The 22,397-nt window shown below is 46.3% G+C and overlaps 1 protein-coding gene across 3 annotated transcripts in view; it reads right to left on the bottom strand.

Moving 5' to 3' along the window:
- Positions 1-22,397, bottom strand: part of Chka (choline kinase alpha) — a 49,026-nt gene continuing 26,629 nt past the window's right edge. The window contains exons 3-13 of one of the 3 annotated variants that reach the window (XM_015999028.3): positions 21,904-21,933; positions 20,910-20,963; positions 11,860-11,973; positions 9,533-9,666; positions 9,034-9,138; positions 7,702-7,760; positions 5,519-5,606; positions 4,775-4,883; positions 2,391-2,497; positions 1,808-1,889; positions 1-990 (exon numbers count right to left, since the gene is read on the bottom strand). In XM_015999028.3, the coding sequence (XP_015854514.1) occupies positions 931-990; positions 1,808-1,889; positions 2,391-2,497; positions 4,775-4,883; positions 5,519-5,606; positions 7,702-7,760; positions 9,034-9,138; positions 9,533-9,666; positions 11,860-11,973; positions 20,910-20,963; positions 21,904-21,933 (942 nt within the window). In that variant the 3' untranslated portion in view covers positions 1-930. The remainder of the gene's footprint in view (positions 991-1,807; positions 1,890-2,390; positions 2,498-4,774; positions 4,884-5,518; positions 5,607-7,701; positions 7,761-9,033; positions 9,139-9,532; positions 9,667-11,859; positions 11,974-20,909; positions 20,964-21,903; positions 21,934-22,397) is intronic. The other 2 variants (XM_006980504.4, XM_006980505.3) reach the window with 2 other exon arrangements.

Raw genomic sequence — 22,397 nt, 5'->3', positions numbered from 1 at the left:
TGGTTTTCAAGTTGTTTATTTTTCTGTATAATACAGTCTCGGTGGTAGCAGAAATATGTGCACAAAACAATCCAGAATTCAGAGTAAAAAAAAAATTCTAAGTTTATCCCATTGGGTATTTAATGTACATGGATTTCACAGCTCTAGTCCACCTGCACCCCTGTACCCTATATACAGCTGCTGTCTCCCAGTGACACCGGATGGGAAGCAGCTTTGGAGAGTCCTGGGCAGATGCCCAAGTTCCAGGCCAGGCAGAGGGAAGGCAAGAAAGAAAGGCTGAGGAAGCTGGCCCCACCACTCCTCCCCAGTAGGAGACACCATGGCCAGCCATGGACACTGGTCCATGTAGTCCCGAGTACACGGGCACAGGAGGGCTACAGCTACTTTCTGCAGATGTACACCTGTAGCTCAGTGTACCCTGCTTCTCCAGAAGTCTGCCCATCCACAGACCCCATGACTCAGCTCATCCTGCTGCGCCAACTTCACAGCATGTCTGCTCACTCACCCTTCAGAAGGATCTCCAACACACTGTCACCACAAAGCCTGGTCACAAATGTGTTGCAGCACATTAATATCCTAAGTCAGTGCTTGAAGTACCCAAATGGCACTGCTCTGTCCGGCTGGGGCCATATGCGGCTGGGAGCTGTCGCCATGCAGCCAAAGGCCTCCAGGTTAGGTGGGTTCTGAGCTATTGCACTATAGTCCTATATTTCTGCTTCCAATCATGGTTCAGAGTCCTAGTGAGAGCGTAAACAAAGATGAGAGAAATGTTACTCCACTTTAATATAGTCTGTAGTATCATATACATCGGTGCTCAGTAGTGAGACGTCCAGGCCTTCTGCCCCAGGGCAGTGGTCACAGCAAAGCTCCACCGAGGGCCTGGCGCAGCCGCCTCCTGCAGTCCAGTGGTGAAGAGTGGAGTCATCCCATTCACACCCCAAGTTTCTTCTTCTGGTCAAAATAGGCATCGAACCTGGCTTGGGCATATTCCTGGAAGACAGCAAACACCTTGAGACTTGTGCCTCCACCTCTAAGTGCCTAGAGTGCTCTTGTGGACCACTATGCTAACAAAAACATATCTGTATTTCTGGTGCCCTTCCTTGTTCTGAAGTCTGTCTGTTCTATCTAACAGCGTCATCTGATCAAATCAGATTGTTAAAATTACATTTCACTTGTCAGGGGGTACTCACGCCACAGAGCATGTGTAGAGGTCAAGAACAATTTGCAAGAGTCAGTTCTCCTTCCACCACATGGGTACTAGATCCTAGGTATCAGGAGGCTCGGTGGTAGATGCCTTTGCCTGCTGAGCCATCTCACTGACCCCCAAATCTGCTTTAAATATCCAAATTTCTCTTGTTGGTGCCTGATGGCATCATTACCAAACCTCCCACCTAAAGTACAGCCACCCTCGTATGGGTGTGACCTGTCCCAAGAAAAAGTCGAGAACATAGACAGCCCTAGTGTTAGAGCAGATGACGGCCTGACGGACAGCAAAGCTGGGGGTGACCAGGTGGAGTATGGAGTGGTGACAAGAACACAGCCTTAGCATGGGAGGTATCACCTTCTTCACTTAGTGGCCCTTGTGTCCAAAGGGCTGCAATCGAGTAGACAGACCTGTCCAGATTTTCCTCTGCCCCAGCTGCAGGCCCAGCTATGCTTGGCTGAAGCTGGCAAGCAGCACCTATGGCCCTCAAGTGAGGCAACGAAGGGCTTCCAGAGCTACACTAACCGGTTGCTACCGGGTCACCAAATGCCCTTGCCAAGCATTCACACATGACAGCTCTCACTTGCAGCCCCTGAAACATACCATGTACCCGAATTCAATGGATGAAATCTTGGCCTGTACAATGGACCAGAGTCCCCAGAGGAAATGGGAGGCAAGGGCAAATCTGTAATCACAAGATTGAGAAGCACATCAGCCACGTGAGGTCAGTCAGGGAAGAAAGAAGTCACGCACGGTATACCCATGACCATGCTACCAGGCAGCTCTCGTATGCAGTAAGTACTGCCTGCCTTGGCCCTTTTGTGGGGCCATATGAAGACTGGACTCTTCCCACTGTGGACCACAGAAATGCTTACTGGTGTGAATCACCCAGCGGCCTGGCCAGGGCACACAGGGCACTGGGGTGGCCATGCTCTGCTACAGAGAATATACAGAGCCACCAGCTGTCAGAAGCTCCCAAAAACCTGCCCTATGCACTCAGCAGGAAGCTGCTCCCTGAGCAGGAGGCTTCTCCGACCCACTCACCCACACCTTCCTCTCCTGCTGACATGAGGACAACAGCAGATGAGTAGAGCCATGTCACCATCTCCAGCCTCAGTACAAAACACACGCCAACCACCACTGACTGGGAGCGGCTTTCCTTACCACAGAGCAAGGAGAAGCTTACCTGTTGACCTCAACCAGCATGTCATCTTTTATGGCGGACTGCTCTTCACTACTGAGGCTTTCAAAATCATTCTGGAATGCAGTCAAGTAACTGGAAATAAAATGGAGCTTAAAAAAGAATTAACTGCGTTAGGATAGATGATGGTTAAAACACTAACAGCTACAACATGCTTATCACACAGGCTGCCAGAGTGAGAACAGCAAGGCCATGGTGCCTTCTGACCCTGACATCCACGGCATCTCTTCATTAGCTTTCATCAAGTGGGGTTTACATAAGGCTCTACATGAGCATCACAAAATAACACAATTCAGGGAGACGATGGCTCAGTGGTTGAGCACTGGCTACTCTCGCAAAGGACTCAGATTTGGTTCCCAGCACCCACAGGGTAGCTTCCAAGCTTCCCAAACTCTAGTCCCAGGGGATCCAATGCCCTCACCGGCTTCTGTAGGCACTGTACATAAACAGTGAGCAGACATTCATGCAGAGTAAACACCCTTACACATAGTTCTAGTTCAAAACTAGAACTCCAGAAGGCCACACACTACAATGGATTAAAGAAGAAAAAAAAAAAAAAGCACTATATTACCTCAACATACACAGAGCTAATGTCTGACAGAGCCCCACATTCATACTATCTTTCCTCCTGTTTGTTTATGTGGTGATGGGGATCAAATCCAGGGCTCTGCACACGTTGGTCAAGCTCTCTCCTACTGAGACAGACATCCCCTACATCATCTCAACCAGTCAGAAAAATGTAACTAGAGAGCAACTTCCTTAAACTTGCACACTGTTCTAATGGTTTTCGCACTGTCTTGGACCACCACAATCTGCCCCTGGCCAACTGGTATCCAACTGATTTGTCCCTGCATACTCTTTCAACCCAAGAAGACCACAGACAATCGCCATGAGGTTTCTCCACAATGAGTCTAGGCAGGTGGGTGACTGGCAGCCTGACTGTGCCAGCCCACTAATGTGTTCAGCAGCTCAGGAGCGCGTGAGTGGTCCTGCAGTCCTGTCCTTTGTGCTAACTCTGGCCACTCTCCTCTCCCAAGGGTTTCTAGTGGAGGTAGTTTCTAGGGCTCAAGGTGCTCCTTGACTGATCTGCAGCAGTGGCTTGTTCATATCTGTCCTCACAGGAAGCAATCGAGCCACCATCCTGCAGCTGTGAAATTCTAGGTAAGTTGTCCTGCTCACCCCCGCCTGCCCACTTTGAGGACCAAACCCCATCAAGTTAAACCCAGGCTTCAGAGATGAGCTGAGAAATGAGAGAATCCCAGGAAGAAATTCCCAGAAGAAATGATTCTCCCTATAACCAGTATCTCCCCCTGAGATTCAGGATAGGAAAGGAACCACTCACAGCAAAGCTTTTCCTCCAGTTACACACAGGTTCATGAAATAAGCATGATGCTCAGCCTACCCCATTTGCCTAAGAAGTGGGGCTTTTGACAAACATAGAGGAACCACAGGAAGCCTAATACCTCTCTGACTGAACCAGGTGTCTACAGCATAGGAAGTAACCAAAAGATAGACTCAGATGTCCAGTATGCACTCCACATCAGCAGAACAAAACTTAATTATTGCCCAGTGGTGGCAGCACACACCTTCAATCCCAGCACTCAGGAGGCAGAAGCAGGTGAATCTTTATGAGTTCCAGGCCAGCCTAGTCTACAGAGTGAGTTATATGATAGCCAGGGCTACACAGAAAAACCCTGGTTGAAAAAAACCCAAACCAAACCAAACCAAACAAAAAACTTACCACTATTATTTCTATTATTAGGGATTGAACCCAGAGCCTCCTACATGCTCCCACGTGCTTCCTTCCACTCATCTACAGCACTCTATGACTCAATGCATGGTATTGCTGTGTAGCCCAGGCTCATAATCCTCTTCCCCCTCTTCCTAAGCAGCCCCAGCCAAAATGATGTTTTTAACATGAGCAAAAGGGTTTTCCTAACTCTTCTTTGCCATAATTTAAGCAGACCTATCACGGGGATGGGATGTGGCTAAGTAGAATGCTCATCCAGTATGTAAGAGGCCCCGAGTTTAGTCCCCAGCAAAACACACAGACAGACACTCTCTCTCCCCTCCTTCTCTCATAAATGAATATATGGAATATTTTTTAATAATGAGTATGTGCCAGGGTTGGTGGTACAGGCTTTTAATCCCAGCACTCAGGAGTCAGAGGTCAGTAGATTTCTGAGTTCAAGGGCACCCTGGTCTACATAGCGAATTCAGGATAACCAGGGCTACAGTGAGACCCTGTCTCACAAACAAAACAAAATAAATATAAGTAAAATACTAAAAAATGAGCATGTAATCCTAACTGCATAAAGCTAGCTCACACACAAAGCTAATTTATCAATACAAATGAGTCTCCTTCCTACCTGTTGTTTTCGGGTAGGATACTTCTGAATGTTTGCTCTGAAGAAAGGATACTTTTCATAGGTATAATCATACATCCATTCACAGAAATGATTTCCAATGTCAAATCCCCTGAAAGAGAAAACAGTGCAGATAAGATGTGAGGCATGTTACAGGACCTGCAGGCTGCCTGAGCAGAAAGGAAAAATGCTGAATGGGGGCTGAGGAGAGGGCTCAATGCTGAAGGGCACTGGCTGCTTTTGCAGGGGGCCCATGTCAGACAGCTCAGTTCCAGGAATCTGGTGGCCTCTGCAGGCCCTCAGCACTAGGCGCACACACGATGTACATATCTACTCATAAAAAAATATATTAAAAAGCTGAATGACCCTTAAGTGGGTTCTCTGGTCCCCGAAGTAGGCTTCTGGAGCAGACAAGAGTGTGGCAGCTTTAATGCACAGAAGACAATTAGGTGAGCATCAGAACCATAGCAGACTGCGAACCCAAAGTGTTACCCGAATGCTACTCGGGCACCCGAGCACAGTGCTTCCCTGGCAATCAGTCCTCATGTCAGGAGAACCATCTTGGCAGTCCAGAGAGAGAGGCAAACTGTTTGTGACTGTCTGCTCCAACTACATGGGCAGGTCTGTGCTGAGCTGCCTCAGGGGAAACACCTTCCTTTGGGCTCTGTATGCTGTTTGTACCTAAAACTGCTTTGTATCACAATCATGAAACAGTACTGAAATCAGCATTTGACTGTAACACATTACCTGTAATTGTAACTGCTGTATTCAAAGTCAATGAGCATCAGCTTCTGCTTTTCTGAATTCTCTTGGCCATCCAACAATAAGATATTACCTACAAAAGGTTTGGATGACAAGACATTTACTTATTTATTTGTTTGTTAGTTTTGGTTTTTCAAGACAGGTTGTCTCTGTGTAAAAGTCCTAGCTGTCTTGGAACTTGCTTTGTAGACCAGGCTGACCTCAAACTCACTGAGATCTGCCAGCCTCTGCCTCCCAAGTGCTGGGATTACAGGTATGGGCCACCACCATCTGGCGACAAGACCCTTTTTAAACACAAGGCTCACATCCTTGGGCAGCAGCAGAGCTGAGAGTGATTGTGGCTCTGAATGATTCAGCTTTGGTCTTAAAGACATGACAGGGGCAGACGGAGTAGTACAAGTTTTGTCATGATGACCTGACTCTAAGCAGGGAGGCTCCAAGACCATCTGTCCCCAGTCCCTGTCCTTCTGGGCACTCTGCTTCCTATAGAACATAGCCAGACCCTCACCACTGTCTGGAGCAGTACTTTCCAAAAACCTCACACAGTGTGTTAGAGTGAATCTGGTCTCCTTAACTCAATCTCCTGGAGCCGTGGGACTGGGCTGCTGTTATCATCTGGCCAACTGGTATCCAACTGATTTGTCCCTGCATACTGTTTCAACCCAAGAAGACCACGGACAATCACCATGAGGTTTCTCCACAATGAGTCTAGGCAGGTGGGTGACTGGCAGCCTGACTGTGCCAGCCCATTTCCCTAGATCCCCCACTAATGTGTTCAGCAGCTCAGGAGCGGGTGAATGGTCCTGCAGTCCTGTCCTTTGCTAACTCTGGAGGTAGTTTCTAGGCTTTGCAGTATACTCCTGCTGCTTTCAACAGCAAGGAAAATGAGGATGGGGTAGACACCCAAACTTGTACAACAAAATAAATGCAAGCTGTCATTTCTATCCTTTCTACACTTGGCCATCACTCAGACAATTCTTCTCTTTGGTGATGATGGTCTGCACACCTCATCCTCCATCAGGACCAGATGGGTATGGCTAATGCACCAAGCTGGTGCTGAAATTCCTATACCTTGCTCTACCCCACTAGTGGCCAAGCAGTGATCCAACTAATCAGAAAAGTACTTTGGCTCAAATTAATGGCTTATAGATGAAGAGACTTCATAAGAAACTGATCTAGCACTAAAAAACTAGAGGTACAATTCTAATCTCAAGATTTGGGGGCCAGTCTGGACAACATGCCAAGATGCAGTCTTGAAAACACAGAAAAGCTGAGCAGTAGTAGAGCACAGCTTTAATCCCAGCATAAGAGGCCGAGTCAGAAGGATTTCTGTGGCTGAGACCAGCCTGGTCTATATAGTGAATTCCAAAACAGCCTGAGCTCCAGAGAAATCCTGTCTTGAAAACCCACAAAAAACCAAACAAACAGAAAACCAAAACAACACAGAATAAAGCTGCTGAGCAGGACTACAGCCACCTGTGACACAGCAGATGGAATATCAAAGTAAGGGAGGCAGACAATGTGGGCAAAGGAGCTGGACGGCTGGGTGCTTTCTAGACCGATCCAGTCAAACTCTGGGACAGCAGCGTCTTCACTGCGATGTTTCTCAAGAGAAGCAGTGTGAGCAAAGCTTTAGCTGTGTGTGCGCCTGTTCTCGGGAAGGTGGTTGGAGAGAGTTACACGGAACCCACCTGATCTGGGCCTTCTGCTTTGCAGGCTAAAGAAGTAGAAATATCTACCATAAGGAATTACACATCAACTGATGCGTGTAGTTTCATTCCAGATCTTTCTATTATACAGATGTTAACATTATAAATACAACTAATACTCTACTCATTTTTTTGAGATCTTGTTTTTCTTCCTATAATCCAGAGGGTTTTCTTTTCTTTTTTCTTTCTTTTTTTTTTTTTTTGAGACAGGGTTTCTCTGTATAGTTTTGGTGCCTGTCCTGGATCTCGCTCTGTAGACCAGGCTGGCCTCGAACCCAGAACTTGGCTCTGCCTCCCAAGTGCTGGGATTAAAGGTGTGCGCCACCACCGCCCCGCTGAGGGTTTTCTTTAGTATAAAGTTACACTTGTGCCACCATCTTGCATGCATCACACATATTCATCAGTGGTCTTCTGAGTGTAACATAAGCCTTATCTTTAGCATGCCATGGCACTTCTTACCTTCTTGACAGTCGTTATGACAAAATACAACTGGAGATTTAGTATACTGCAGCAATGACCTGGAAAAAGAAAGCTCACTGTTACCAATCTAGTTCAGTAAGGTGCACCCATACTCATGTGGCCAGCACAGAGCCAGCATTCTAACACAGCCCACACATTCATATTCTGAAAACCATCTATCTTGTGTGTCTCAGCAGAGAACCCATCCAGCCTCTCTGTACTGCAAACTCTCCCCCACTGCTACTGCACACTCTAATCATGCTGTCCTGGCACATACAACTGTTACACAAGAGCCTGCCCAGGGACTTAGAGTAGACGACCACAGAGTAGTTTCCTTCACAGCATGTGTCAGAGCTAGACAGTTGCTTCCTGTCCAAATAAAGTCAGAGCTCTTTAAAGGTCTTGGGTACCATTTCCACTTGGCACAGCACATGTCTGCACCCAGGCTCACCAAGAGGATACAACAGGGGTTTCCATTCAGAAACCAATCTCAAGATTCTTTTTTGGGTTTTCAGACAGGGTTTCTCTGTGTAGCTCTGGCTGTCCTGTAACTTGCTATGCAGACCAGGCTGGCCCTGAACTCAGAGATCCGACTGCCTCTGCCTCTAGAGTGGTGGGATTAAAGGCCTGCACCTGCACCACCACCACCACCACCACCACCACCACCACCACCACCACCACCACCACCACCACCACCACCCAGCAGAATCTCAAGAATCTTTTGTTTTAATTTATTTATTTTTATTTTATGTACATTGGTGTTTTGCGTGTGTGTGTGTGTGTGTGTGTGTGTGTGTGTGTGTGTGTGTGTGTGTGTCTGTGAGGGTGTCGGGTCCCCTGGAACTGGAGTTACAGACAGCTGTGATCTAATCTCTCCAGTCCCTAATCTCAAGATTCTTAATGTCTTCCATCTCCCTAGTTTACTACCTCCACCCATCCTTCACATCCTAGGCAAAGCCTCACTTGACCATCTACATTCAGGGCTCATGACTCTGTGACTAAGAACAAATACTTGCAGATGATGTTGAGTTAAGATTTGAAAATAAAAATAAAATCTTAAAAAGACAAACTTATCCCCCACCCCAAAGCCTGGTGTGGTGGTGCACACCTTTAATCCCAGCAGGAAGGCAGAGGCAAGCTGATCCCTGAGTATGAGGCCAGCCTGGTCTCCAGAATGAGTTCCAGGGCAGCCAAGGCTACAGAGAGAAACCCTGCCTCAGGAAGAAGTTTAAAAAAAAAAAAAAGGCAGATTCCAATTCACCAGCACTTACTACCGAGAGAACATTTACTCTGTAGATGAGGAGCTTACCACCCCAGTGTAGATACACTCACCTCAGGTTCTCAAGCTCCAGAGGCAAGTTGTAATCGAGGAACTTGTGCAGTTGCTGCATTCTGGCCTCCCCACTGAATTTAAGTCTTAGCACTTGATTCAGGTATCTGTCATAGGAGAGACAAAGAGCAGAGCTAAGCTCAGCAGGTGCATTCTCAGGCCCCACTCAATCACCCAACTCCAGCCAGTCCCAGTACCAAGGAATCCCTGTGCTCCAGGGAAGAGGGAGGGGATGATTGGACCTACAGTACTCAAGGAGGTTGGCTCTCCACCCAGCCAACAGCAATTTTGCAAACAAGTCTTCTTTCTTGGTCCAGAAATTGACTGATTCATGCAAGAAAGGCTTATCATGCATGAGACACATCACAAGGGATGGTATGCACACCAATGAACCAAAAGGGGCCTCTGACCACCCTGACAGATGAAGGGAAGCACCCACTTCTGTTACTGCCGAAGACACAAGGTAAAAAGAGATGAGAACCAAATAATCTCAACACTTACTTTTCCATTGTTCCAAAAAGCCATTTTGGCTCTTTATTGAATGGCATTTTCATTCCATGAAATGTGGCCATTTTCTCCGCTATTTCTGCAGAAATATCTGGTAAACATAATTCTCCAGTGTCCAATCGTCGGCTCTAAAACGGAAAAGGGATTCAGAAGCTGCCATTTACCCATGCCATCTAACAATTGTATTGAGACCACACCACATTAAAACCAAGAACGAGTCTGGGTAAGTTACTGAAGTCTCACCCAGTGCACACAATTTTCTTAAGAATGGGCATGCAGTCAGGCCTGGCAGTATTATGCCTTTAATCCCTGTAACTCAAGAGCCAATGCAGGCAGATATGTGAGTTAAAGGCCAGTCTGGTTTTACAGTGAGACCCTGTTCTACAAAAAAAAGACACAGCATTCCCACAGGTGATGACCCAGTAAGTCCCATGGTTCTCTACAGAGAGGAGTGGGGTACACAGAGAGGAGCAGGTCTATTTCATTGAGGACCTGAAGAAGTATCTCCTTCAATCAACTAGAAACACCATTCCTGTGACTTGTGGCCGCATCTCGATGGCTGCAGCTGATGTCCTCCTCACTTGTCAAAACTGATAGCCTGTCTTCAGTAGTCCTCAGTGCTATCAGCTGAACATCCTACTAGAGGAGCCGGAGGTTCGAGGACTGCCAACTGCTCCTGCTGTGTCCTTAGCACCAGGAGTGAAATGGAGCAGACATGTGCCACACTATGTGGACATAAAGGTCAGACACTAAGCTGTAGACATTGTGCTGTCGCTGATGTAGCCTGAGACCTGGCTCATCCTGACAGCCCTTCCACAGGGTGGTCTAGGGAATCCTTTGGCTTCTCCACACAAGCTGTACCCCTACAGGATTCAAGGTGGGGGCTCCCTGAAGGTACAAAGCAGCAGGCACAGGGCAGGGAGTGCTGCCCAGTTAGAGAAATCCTGCTCAAATTCTTGCTTCAAAGATATGAGCTAGGTGTGTGACTTCATTCCTCAGGGCCTCGTTTCCTGTTGCGTTGGACAGGAACAACACTCAACTCTCTCAGAGCTTCTGGGTGAAGGAGATGCTATCTAATCCAGTGTCAATCTCAACAGCTGAAGGTATTTGACACCTAGCACTAAGAACCATGCATGGAACTCAATCTCCTCGATTCTGGAATCTTCTCTACAGCATTTTCAACAAGCCATATTATTACATGGACGGGGAATCAGCTTCACTAATCAGACACTCGGGACTTCTGAGGACAGCTCACTCAGCTTTCAAAAATGCCACTATAGCCAGGGTGATGGCACACACCTTTAATCCCAGCACTCAGGAGGCTGAGGTAGATGGATCTCTGTGAGTTTGAGGCCAGCCTGGCCTACAAAGAGAGTTCCAGGACAGCTAGGGCTACACAGAGTAACCCTGTCTTGAATAACAAAACAAAAACGCTACTACAGTCACATAACACTTAGCAAAAGGAACACTCCTAGAAATGTGTCCTTAGGCTACTGGAACCATACAAGGTACTTAATAAAGCTAGGTAGTTTAAGCCCATTACACACTTAAACTGTGTTTTAACCTGTTGCTCCTAAGGCCACAAGGAGCAAAACAGTACAAGATTAAATCAAGCACAAGAGAAATGAAGCAACAAAGAGATTCAGGGCTACTCCTAAGCAGCTGCTGCCAGACTTAACACAGAACACAACACACTCATTATAGGAAACTCCTCTGCTTGCTTTAAGACAGCATCTCACTGTCTAGCCTGGAACTGAAGACATAGAGCAGGCTGTGGTCTCCAAGTACTCCTTTGCTTCCTGTGTGCTGGAATTAAAGATGTATCGCCATGCCTAGCCTTCTTGCTTGTTTTACACACAGGGTCTCAACTGTATAGCTCAGGGTGACCTCAAATTTGGAGTGATCCTTTTGCCTCAGCCTGCTGGAATCACAGGTATGAGCCAATCTGGCTTAACATTTTTTCTTTTCCTTCTTTCTTTCTTTTTTTTTTTTCCTTTTGGTTTTTTGAAATAGGGTTTCTCTGTGTACCTCTGGCTGTCCTGGAACTCACTATGTAGACCAAGCTGGCCTCAAACCCAGAGATTCGCCTGCCTCTGCCTCTCAGGTGCTAGGATCAAAGGCGTGTGCCACCATCACCTGGCTGAGAATTGAAACCGGATCCTCGGAAGAGCAACAAGAGCTCATGCCTGCTGAGCTATCTCCCACTTACTATTTCTCACACTTATAAATCCTACATTTACTATTTCAAATGACAGGATTTTAGGCTTTTGCTGCTAGGAGGAACGAAGTCCACCTCTTGCCTGTGATTTACATAATCTTACCGGGATAAACTGCTCCAGTCGGCCTTGGGGAAAGATGCCATAGAGTTTTGGCCCAAGTGACCTCTCTGCAAGAATGGCAAACATAACACTCTCCAGAACCATCGCCTCGGCCCCCTAGAACAGGTGTGAACAGAGCAGGTGTTAGTGTTTTCCTAGGCAGAAAGGGTTTCTCAGGAGCAGGTTCCTCCAGGCCTCTAGGCCACTCTTTGGTATGGACAATGATTCTCAGCCCCCCCCACACACTCTCCCCCCCCCCCAACTTGTACAGGATCTAGCTCACAGCATTTTATATATATAGATGTTTAAATTTTAATTTAGGTCACTAGTTCCAAAAATACAATTTTCCCTCCAAGTAAAGTTAAGAAGAAAAAGTTTTATAATACAATGTTACACATTAATGTTCTGTAAAAAATACTTTAAGACAAAAATTTGGTATCCTACTAAAAAAGTTGTGGTAACACTTTTTGTTTGCTTGTTTTGAGAAAATCTCAGATAGCCCAGACTGGCCATGAACTACCTATGTAGCAGATGATTCTCGTGCCTCTGCTGGGATTACAGGCATGTGCCAACATGCTCACTTTATTTTGTTACAGGGGACCCAACCCAGGACTTCTTACATGCTACATAAGAACTCTACCAAGTGGAACTATATCCCCAGCCCCAACCTGTGCACAGTCCTAAATGTCTGTGGCTATTCCTATGCTTTTTAGCATGTGAACGATATCTTTGGGAGACAGTGGGTTATCTGCTAACATAAGTCCTTTCTCATGTCAAACAATGCTTCCCAAAACAAATTACTTTACAGTTACAAGCTGGCTTAAGGGCCTCTTTTATTGTTAAGGGCCACTGCTTTTACTGTGTCTATTTTTACTATTATTTATTACTGTTTTACTATTATTTATTACTCAACCTAACTTTTTTTTTTAATATATGTATTTTATTTTCAACCTAACTTTTTAAGTCTCACCCTTGGCCTCTCAAAGACACCACCCTCCATTCTAATGAAGATGACCTGATTCTCCATTGAGTGTCAAGTGCACTTGAATGCTCCAAAGGTCTCCTGCCTAGTCTGTGGGTGCCAGGTTTTGAGTTTCAATTCTAATGACAATACTAAATTCTCTATAAAGCTGCTTTGCTCTTTAGATTTATTTACTTTGTGTGTATGAGTGTTTCTATGCATAAATATATGTGCAATGTGCATGGCCTGCTGCCTGAGGAAGTCAAAAGGCACTGGATCCTTTGGAAGTGGAGTTTTGGATGGTTGTGAGCCACTGAGATACTAGGAAGCGAACCTGGGTCCTCTGCAAGAGAAACAAATGCTCTTAACCACTGAGACATCTCTCCAGCCTCCTCCCTCCATTTTCTATCTTTAGTCATGGCTGTATAGTAATCAGGACTCAAAACCCATCCTTTTTTCCCAGTTGACAGTCATTCCTCAGTTACTCCCAAAACAGCAAATCAGGGCATGTGAGTGTCATCTGTTAGAATGGCAGGGTGAAAGGGACCTTGACACTCACAAATAACATTACCCATTTCTTCTCAGGTTCTAGTTCAGATTCCAGTACATTTCAAAAATTATTTTCTATATGCAGGCACTTACATTTCATGGAGTTGTTTCCCTCCTACTACCTTATTTATGGGGTCTGGAGTTCAAATTCAGGTGGCCAGACCTGTGTGCTAGTGCCTCTGCCCACTGAGTTCTCATTTGGCCCCAAGTCGACACCAATAGGTGTGTCGCTCATTCTGAAAACACAACTCTTCTTCTTCCCAGCTCTCAGGGGATTCTGATCACCCTTTGTTAAGAAATGTGCTATGGAGGAATGATCCCAGAAAAACATGCTTACAGCATTCACAATACAAAACTCAGGGGGGTTGGGGATTTAGCTCAGTGGTAGAGCACTTGCCTAGCAAGTGCAAGATCCTAGGCTTGGTCCTCAGCTCCAAAGGGTTTTTTTTGTTTTTTTTAAACAAAGGCAAAAACTGAACTCAGAATCTGAGGTCAAGCTCATTGGACAATGGTAGAATGCTATAGCTAGTAAGACAAAAGAAAGAAAAGCTGTTTCCAAAGGTGTCAAAGTACACAAAGTCATAAGTCAGTCACTTCCTTGGTGTGTAAACAAGTGCTTGTTCCCAATTCCCCACAATTAGAGCTTAACTGTATTATTATATATGTCTAATTATATCTTTTGAGGTTCAATCTGTATTTACTACTTTCAAGTGTGTGTATTTGACTATATATATAAATAAACTTGATCAGATTAAGGAATCAGGTATTACATGGACTCATATCTTTCTGATAACACCAAACACCTCTGTTAGCAGATACAGTATTTTCACTGCTCATCTGACCCTCTTAACACATTGGCTTAGCAGGCACAGTCACTGCGGCCCTGTCTGACCTGAAGCCCGACACTGCAGAGACTCTCAGGGGAGCTCAAGCGAAGGCCCTCAAGGTGTCCTCTGCTGCAGTCCTCTCCCCTGTGGGCTGGGAGCAGTCTCCTCGGCGCCGCCTACAGTGGAAACTGCAAAAGCAAGCAGAGCCTGACCGTAACTGAACACAGGACCCTGGGGTAAGCTCTAGAGCAGGCACTCCAGCAGGGATAGCGCCTTGTAGCTACATGCCACTGTAGAACTGCCCCCATACCTCCACTCTCTAACTTCCAATCTTCTTTGTTAGGATTACAATTCGTTTTGCAACCTTCCACACTGCAGAGGGACTAAAATGATCACGAGGGTTCAAAGTCTTACGTAGCAGACTGATCTCGAACTGGTTATGGCTAACCTGAACTTCTGATCTTCCTTCCTCCATTTCCTTAATCCTGGGGTTAAAAGTGTGAACCATCGTGCCCAGTTTATGCAATGCTTGCACACGGAATCCAGGGCTTTGTACATGCTGGGCAAGCACTTTATCAACTTTAAAAAAAAATTGGAGAGAGAGAATGTGAGCTTGCACATGTGTGGCTGCCCACATGCCACAATATGGAGATCAGAAGACGACTTCCAGGGGTTGGTTTTCTCTTTCCACTTGGGCACTGGAGGCTGAACTCAGGTCATTAGGCTTAGTGGTAAGTTGACTTTATCCAGTGAGCATTCTTACCAGCCTTTCCTGGTTGGTTTATGAGACAAAATCTTTCCATGATAGTTCGTTCAGGCTACTCTTAAACTCCCAATCCCCCTGTATCAACCTCTCCAGTCCTTGACTGCAGGCAGCAATACAATACCTGGTCTCATGTGTAGACTTAAAGTTCTGCGAGTTTAGCACCTGTGTGTGTGTGTGTGTGTGTGTGTGTGTGTGTGTGTGTGTGTGTGTGTGAGAGAGAGAGATAGCAATGTCGCTGGGACCTGAATTGGAATTCTGTCTAGACTCCTGCAGAGCCCATCAGCCGAAACACAGACATGGTGCCAAGACAGAGACATAAGCACTTCTAAGCCCCTGATGGTTTCCCTGGTGGCTTCTTGAAGCAAGTGAGCAGTAGACAGAACCAGGGCTTGATCCACAGCCCACCCCTCCACACAGCCATCTGGGTCAGCCACAGGCTAGTGCTACTTTTTGGAGAAATCAATGCCTCAACTATTTACTTTGGTTTCAGGAAAAAAAAAATTTTTTTTCATTCTTCATTCAAAACAAAATGTGGCCAGGCAGTGGTGGCACACACTTTTAATCTCAGCATTCAGGAGGCAGAGGCAGGTGGATCTACAGATTTGTAGACAGCAGCCTGGTCTACAAAGCTGAATCGAGGACAGCCAGAACTGTTACACAGAGAAACCTTGTCTTGAAAAACCACACACAAAACAAACAAACAAACAAACACCAGAAATATTTGGTATATATCTAGTGCTAAGTAAGTGTCAAGGAATCAAAGAATAAGCCCCATCAGGCCTCATCTGTACAAAACCACAGAGAGAAATAGGAAATGACTAAAGTCAAAGCCATAAAGGGACAGAAGGCTGGAAAGACAGGTTATGAAAGGGCAGGGATTTCCAAAGAGACAACACTGAACTGACCCAGGACCCAAAAGTGCAGGGTGCAAAGGAGCTATGAGCTGTTCTGATGGAGGAAGTCTGGGGCAGGGAAGCAAGTGTGAGGCAGTGTGGCTGTAGCTAGAATAGGGCGATCAACCAGGCCAGAAAGGACCATATTAAGTAACATACACTGAAAATTCATGCACTGAGCAAACGCCCAGAGTAAAAGAAAAACTGGCTTGTTCCTGAGAACTCCCACACTACAGCAATGGCCTTGCAGTAATCCGGTCAGTAAGAGTCCCTAAGGCTCAGGAAACATCAAGGGGAGGAGGTAGAAAGAGTATAATGCCAGGTGGTGAGTAGGAACGTCGTAAAAAAAAAATGTGTTCATGACAAAACATGGCTGTTGCACTCATGAGTTTACGCACCTGTGTTACCTACAAAAGTCCTGCACAAGATCAAGCCAGTCAACATTCCAGTCCAGGGAGAGGGGCTTACAACATCCCACTCTCAGCTGAGGGGGTGTTAGCAGGTACTAGTTAATGGTTCCTGGGGAGGGAGAGTCAAATCTGTCCAAGTGTTGAACCCTGCCTGGTTCCCCATGCTCTAATGGATGGCCCACATCCAAGTGCATGAAGTTGGTACTAACTGGACTCAAGAGGAAAAGAAGGTGGAAAGAGGACATGGGTGAGGTCTGGAGGAGTAGAAGGGGAATAAAGGGTTAACATACTTGAGATACATTATATAGGGAATGGAGCACTTGTCGTTCTTTTTTTTTTTTTTTTTTTTTTTTTTTTTGGTTTTTCGAGACAGGGTTTCTCTGTGTAGCTTTGCGCCTTTTCTGGAACTCACTTGGTAGCCCAGGCTGGCCTCGAACTCACAGAGATCCGCCTGGCTCTGCCTCCCGAGTGCTGGGATTAAAGGCGTGCGCCACTACCGCCCGGCTGCACTTGTCGTTCTTGTACGAGACCTTGGTTTGATTCCCAGCACTCACACGATAGCTCACAATCATCTTTAACTCTAGTTACAGGGAATCCAACACCCTCTCTTGACTTCTGAGGGCACAAGGCTCACGCACAGGGCACATGCACATACATATATGCAAGCATAAACATAAATTTGAAAATTTTTTTAAAGATACATCATATACATGCTTGAAATTATAAAGGAATGAAAAAGACTTTTTTTAATATTAGCATTTACAGGACACAGAAGCACACTGATCTCTATGAGTTAGAGGCCAGCCTGAACTACAGAGGGAGTTCCAAGACAGCCAGAGCTGTTACACAGAAAAACTCCATCTCAAAAAAAAAAACCAACTGCCACCCCCTAAAAAATAGCATTTACCCAGCAATACATACAACTGAACATTATACCTATCAACACTCATTCTCACAACTGTACAATGCTCCCGTATATTTTCTATCCATCTCATTTAAAAAGCAAGCTGGGTGCAACATGCACACCCTAGTCCTCTGCTAGACTAAGAGCCTAGACAACATACCAAAACGTTGTCTACTAAAAAGCCCAAAGAACTAAAAGCTCTAACATTTCCTATTACCTACCACTTGCAAACCACTGACTCAGAGCTGGGCAGTGGAAGGAAGAGAATGGAAAGAGGAGGTAAAATGGCTGCCTTTGTGGAAGGCGGAGCTACAGATGCTGCTGAGGGTCAAACAGGAGGAAAGCCCAGTGGCCACTGGACTTCACAATGTAGTTGCTGGTGATAAAAACAAGAGCTTCAGAGGAATGATGGGGACAAGTATTAGATAGGAAAGGGTGAACAGAAGAGAAAGATACCTAGATGGGGCGTGGAAACAAATTAAGACTTTTAATTATATCTATAAAATTTCACTTCCATAGGGAGAACCCAGTTGGTCAAATGCTTACTACGCGTGCATGACACTCTAAGTTGGCCCCCAGAACTTAGATGAAAGGCCAGGTATGGTGGTGTGCACTTGCTATCATAATGTCTGGTGAGCATTCTATCACTAGGCTATGGCCCCACCAAAATATTTCCTCTAAATTTTTTTATTTATTAGATGGGCAGTGGTGGCACATGCCTTTAATCCCAGCACTAGGTCGGCAGAGGCAGGTGGATCTCTAAGTTTGAAGACAGCCTGGTCTGCAGAGTGAGTTCCAGGACAGCCAGGACTGTTACATAGAGAAATCCTGTGTGTATGTGTGTGTGGTGGTGGGGGGGTTGATTATATTTATCTATTAATATGTGGGTACTGTGCCTCTGTGTACGCCTGTGCCTATGTATGCCTACTGCCTGTAGATGCCAGAAAGGGGTGTCAGATCCTCTGGAGTTACAGTTGATTGTGAGCTACCATGTGAGTGATGGGAAGCAAACTTTAGGTCCTCTGTAGCCAGTGCTCCTAACCTCTGAATCATCTCTCCAGCCTTCTGCTTTTCACCTTGTATTGTGAAGCAGGATCTCACTAAATTGCCCAGGCTGGCCTTGAATTCTCTCTGTAGGCCAACTTGTGATTCTCCTGACTCAGCCTTCCAAGTAGCTGAGACTCCAGGCCTGTGCTACCAGATCCATTTTCTGTTTGATTGAAATGGGGTCTACATAACCCTGGCCTTGAATTTATGATCTGCCTGAGCCTCTCAAGTGCTGGTGTTGCAGTCATATGCTGCCATTCCCACCTAGAGGCAGGGAGGTCCTGAGTTATAACCCTAGCACAAACAGAGGTGGGGGAAGTTTCAGGATTTTTAGATAAGATCTCACTCCACAGCCCAGGTTGACCTCAAACTCACAGTAATCTTTCTGTTTCAGTCTCCAAGTACTGAAATTACAGGAGTGAATCAGTTTTGTTTTGGTTTTTCCAGAGTTTCTCTGTGTAGCTGTGGAGCCTGTCCTGGAGCTCACTCTGTAGTGCAGGCTGGCCTCATTGCACTGAGGTAGAAAGGACATCCGGAAGAGCACCTGGCTCCCTGTAGAAGGAATGGAGGAGGATGACAACAGGCTGAGAAGTGAAGCCGAAAGAACGAAGAGGAGTGGACATGCTGAATGCAAGAGAAAGATTTCCTCACAGGGGCAGCCAGTGGAAAAGACGGCACAGAATAGGGCTTGGAGTCGATGTCAGAAAAGGGATGAGCAGCTGAAGAATGAGCTTCAAACTGCATGCCTAGGGTGGGGCCAGGAAAGCTGGAGGAGAAAACAGATATCCGAAACAGCCCTTAGACCCCAAAGGCAAGCCTAAGGGTGAGGTTCAGCAGGCTGCCATATAGCAAGCCCTCCTGAGGTGGAACACCAGCTCTCCCAACTGTGTGGTTCTCTAGCGTTCAACAGCTGGGCGGGGGGGGGGGGGGGGGGGGGGGGGGGGGGGGGGGGGGCGCGGCAGTACAAGGCAAGCAAGCGCTGAGGTGCTTCGGCTCAGCACGGCAGGTGTTAAAGGTAAGCACAGAAGAGACAGTGGAAGAAAGAACTGAGGATATACGGAGGGGAAGGTCTTAGAAGCACAACTGGGTGACCAGGAGTGCTGATGGAGTAAGAAGGTAGCAGCAATCTCTGGACTATAGATCTCCAAGAAGCCAAAGGAAGCTGGAAGGTTAGCAGAGGTGGACTGCTGAAGCCCTACACGACCAAGAGGGTCCTATCACCTTCTGGAGACAGTCAGGGCACACTTACTGGAGAGGACAGCAGAAGGAGAGACTGGAGAGTTCAGGAGGGAAGCAGTGGAGAACACAATACTATCTGGACCAAAGAAAGATGCCAAGAGAAGGAATGGACTCCAACAGGTTGTTGTAGAACCTTGACACAATGAAGGCAAGAAGCAGACAGCCCAAAGACCAGGGTGAATGGGAGGGGAGCAGCATGTGAGTCTTAGAGAGCTGGGATTTCTGTTGATAAATGTTTGGATGCAAGATGGAAGAAGCAGAGAGAGCAGCCCCACCTGTGAGTGGCTGGATAGAAAACGCCCTCCTTTACAGAGGGCATGTGGGAAAGTCCTGTGGGACCTGAGCAATAGTCAGAAGAGGACAATTATTTTTGCATTTATGTATGCATGTGTTTCTATGTGTGTGCATGCACGTGTGGAGGTCAGAGGACAATTTGTGGGAGTTGGTTCTCTCCTTCTACCATGTGGGTTCTGGGGACAGAACATAGGTGGCCAGACTTGACAACAAGCACCTTTACCTGCTGTTATCTCACCAAGGAGGGGAGATGTTAAAGGGACTCAATGAGGAATGGAAACCAACTCCTTCATACTCAGCACCCAACTGTGTGCACACTGACCCCCAAAGATCACAGTAAAGTCAGATTCCCTGAGAAGGAAGGGGAGGGGCAGCTGGGACTGTCTTTGAGGATGGCATCTGAAACCCAAGGGAGGAATGAACAAGAATGTGGTGCCAGCAGCAAAGCAGGGTACTGCTGGGACGGGGGGCTCTGCTACTGGGTTGCTACTGCAGCTGCGACCTAACAGGGGAAGCAGGAAGCACATTTCCCAGTTCAGAAGCTCCTAGGGGTGGCCCGCTGGCTATGTCAGTCACACTGGCCATCTTATGCACACAAGAACCTCTTCCTATAAGCCTAAACAGACAAGAGAATCCTCACAAGGTGCCCACTCTCCACTGCTCCGTACTTGGGGTCTCAAAGTTCCCTTGAATGCACGTTTTTCAGAATCTGGGAAGAAGCCTTTCCAACCTGGCTACCATACCCAGAACAAGCACCGCCATTTCCTCAAAGGAAGAATGCCAGTGAGACAACGAGGCAGTGATCTGCTTCCTAATGATGGTGCGGGAACGTCTGGAAGTGGTGAGACACTGCCAGAGAAGTCAGGTGCTTCCACATCAGAGTATCAGAGATTATTTCCTAAGCCTCATCTCTCAGCATCTCAAACACTGCTTAGAAATGGCCACCACAGACAATTTGACTCTCTACCCTCAGGAGTTTGGAAGCCCCTTGTGGCTCAGCCTCAGTGAACTCTGGCTCCAACTGGTCCAAAGGCATTCTTTTGAGAAAGATCAAAGATCAGAAGTTTCCACGGATAGAGACCAAGCCTGCCAACCACAATTTGGAGAGGCTGGACACCACCAGTTTACAGCTCATGCAGATGAGAATGGATTCAATTACTTACTTGAAATTCATTTTCATTCTGAGCTTGTTCGGATCCCTCTTTATTACAGGACCTCTATGAATGAGAAAAAGCAAACACTTCCGGTGAGATGGAGCACACTGAGCAGACACTAACTTTGCAACCACAGAATGGGTGTTCACAAAGCACCTCAGCTCTTTAACAAGGGCTTTCTGGCCCCCCAGGTGACCGGCGTAGTCTAAAGGCACCAGCAGGCTCCTCCAGCACTTGTACCAACACCTTCAAAGTGCTTCATCTTTCTACAAGGAAAGGGATGTGCTGCTGGAGACCATCCCCATGTACCTTCCACAATTTCATTATTAGAGGAAAGTCACTAGAGAGTGCTCCCTTCTAATGGAGCCTTCTAAAGCTCTGCCTGAATTAGCTATGTGGTTCTCTCAAGGGAACCTGCAAAACAGGAATGTCAACATGCCTGTGGAGGGCTCCAGGCAGCAGACAATGTGGACAGAGAGGAAACACTAAGCAGGCAGAAAGTTAGTGTGCGCTCTGCACACCTGCCACCAGCTCTTCACTCCAACCAGTCCAAGTTCAATCTCAACTGTTCCTCTAGCAAACAGAGGACTGCATGGAACAAAACCCTAGGATTATCTGATAACTGATGTATTAGGAGCTACTTTTACATCACTTTCCTCTTGAAATTGAAAATTATTGGCAACCAAGCTTCTAACAACAACAAAATACTGGACCATTGACCGGCATAGAGCCTGGGCTACTTCTTAGAGGTCACGTATTTCCAAGCCACCCCCACCCCGAGTGCTTTAAAACTGAAACACTGTCCTTTGGTAAGGGTAAGGGGAAAAATAAAACCAGAAATTTAAGGGTTATGTCAAAATTGTACACTCAGCTGCCTTCAAAACTATTATGTTACAATTACATCAGGTTTACTTGAGCCAAACTCAAAAGGAATCCTGTAAAGGAAACCTCTGTAAAAGAATTTTAAACTAACAGATTCTTGAACATCCCATAAAAAACATACCTTGCCATTCCACAGCTTTATCAAAAACACCTGTACCAAGGGTGGAAAGTGTGGACAGGAAAAAAAAACGCCACGTTAAGCAACACTGGCTACTCTAGCAGCATTCAAAACACCCTGTGATTATAGCAACTGTTCTCACCATCATACACCAAATAACATTCCACAGATATCTTAATGTGCTTGGTATTAAAAAAAAAAGTACATTTCTTACTTCTTTATTAAAGCAGACAAAATAAACATCCATGTTCATAAAGCTACCTGCAAAAGGTTCCTAGCGCTCGTATTCACACTTATGCAATGGTAAACATAACATGCGGGTGAGTACATTTGAGAGAGGGTGGTCAGTACAAACAGGGTGTGACATTTTCATTTGTGTAATCTGCAGTTCTGTGATGAACATCTAGATGTGACAGGTGAAATCCCGTTACAATGAAAGGACAAAAACAAAGTTTAACAATAAGCCCTGGCTCTTGCTGAGAGTGACTCAAGTGTCA

Source organism: Peromyscus maniculatus, chromosome 1 (genome assembly GCF_049852395.1).
Source record: "Peromyscus maniculatus bairdii isolate BWxNUB_F1_BW_parent chromosome 1, HU_Pman_BW_mat_3.1, whole genome shotgun sequence".
Taxonomy (NCBI): Eukaryota; Metazoa; Chordata; class Mammalia; order Rodentia; family Cricetidae; genus Peromyscus; species Peromyscus maniculatus.
This window is presented reverse-complemented; position numbering and strand designations above follow the sequence as displayed.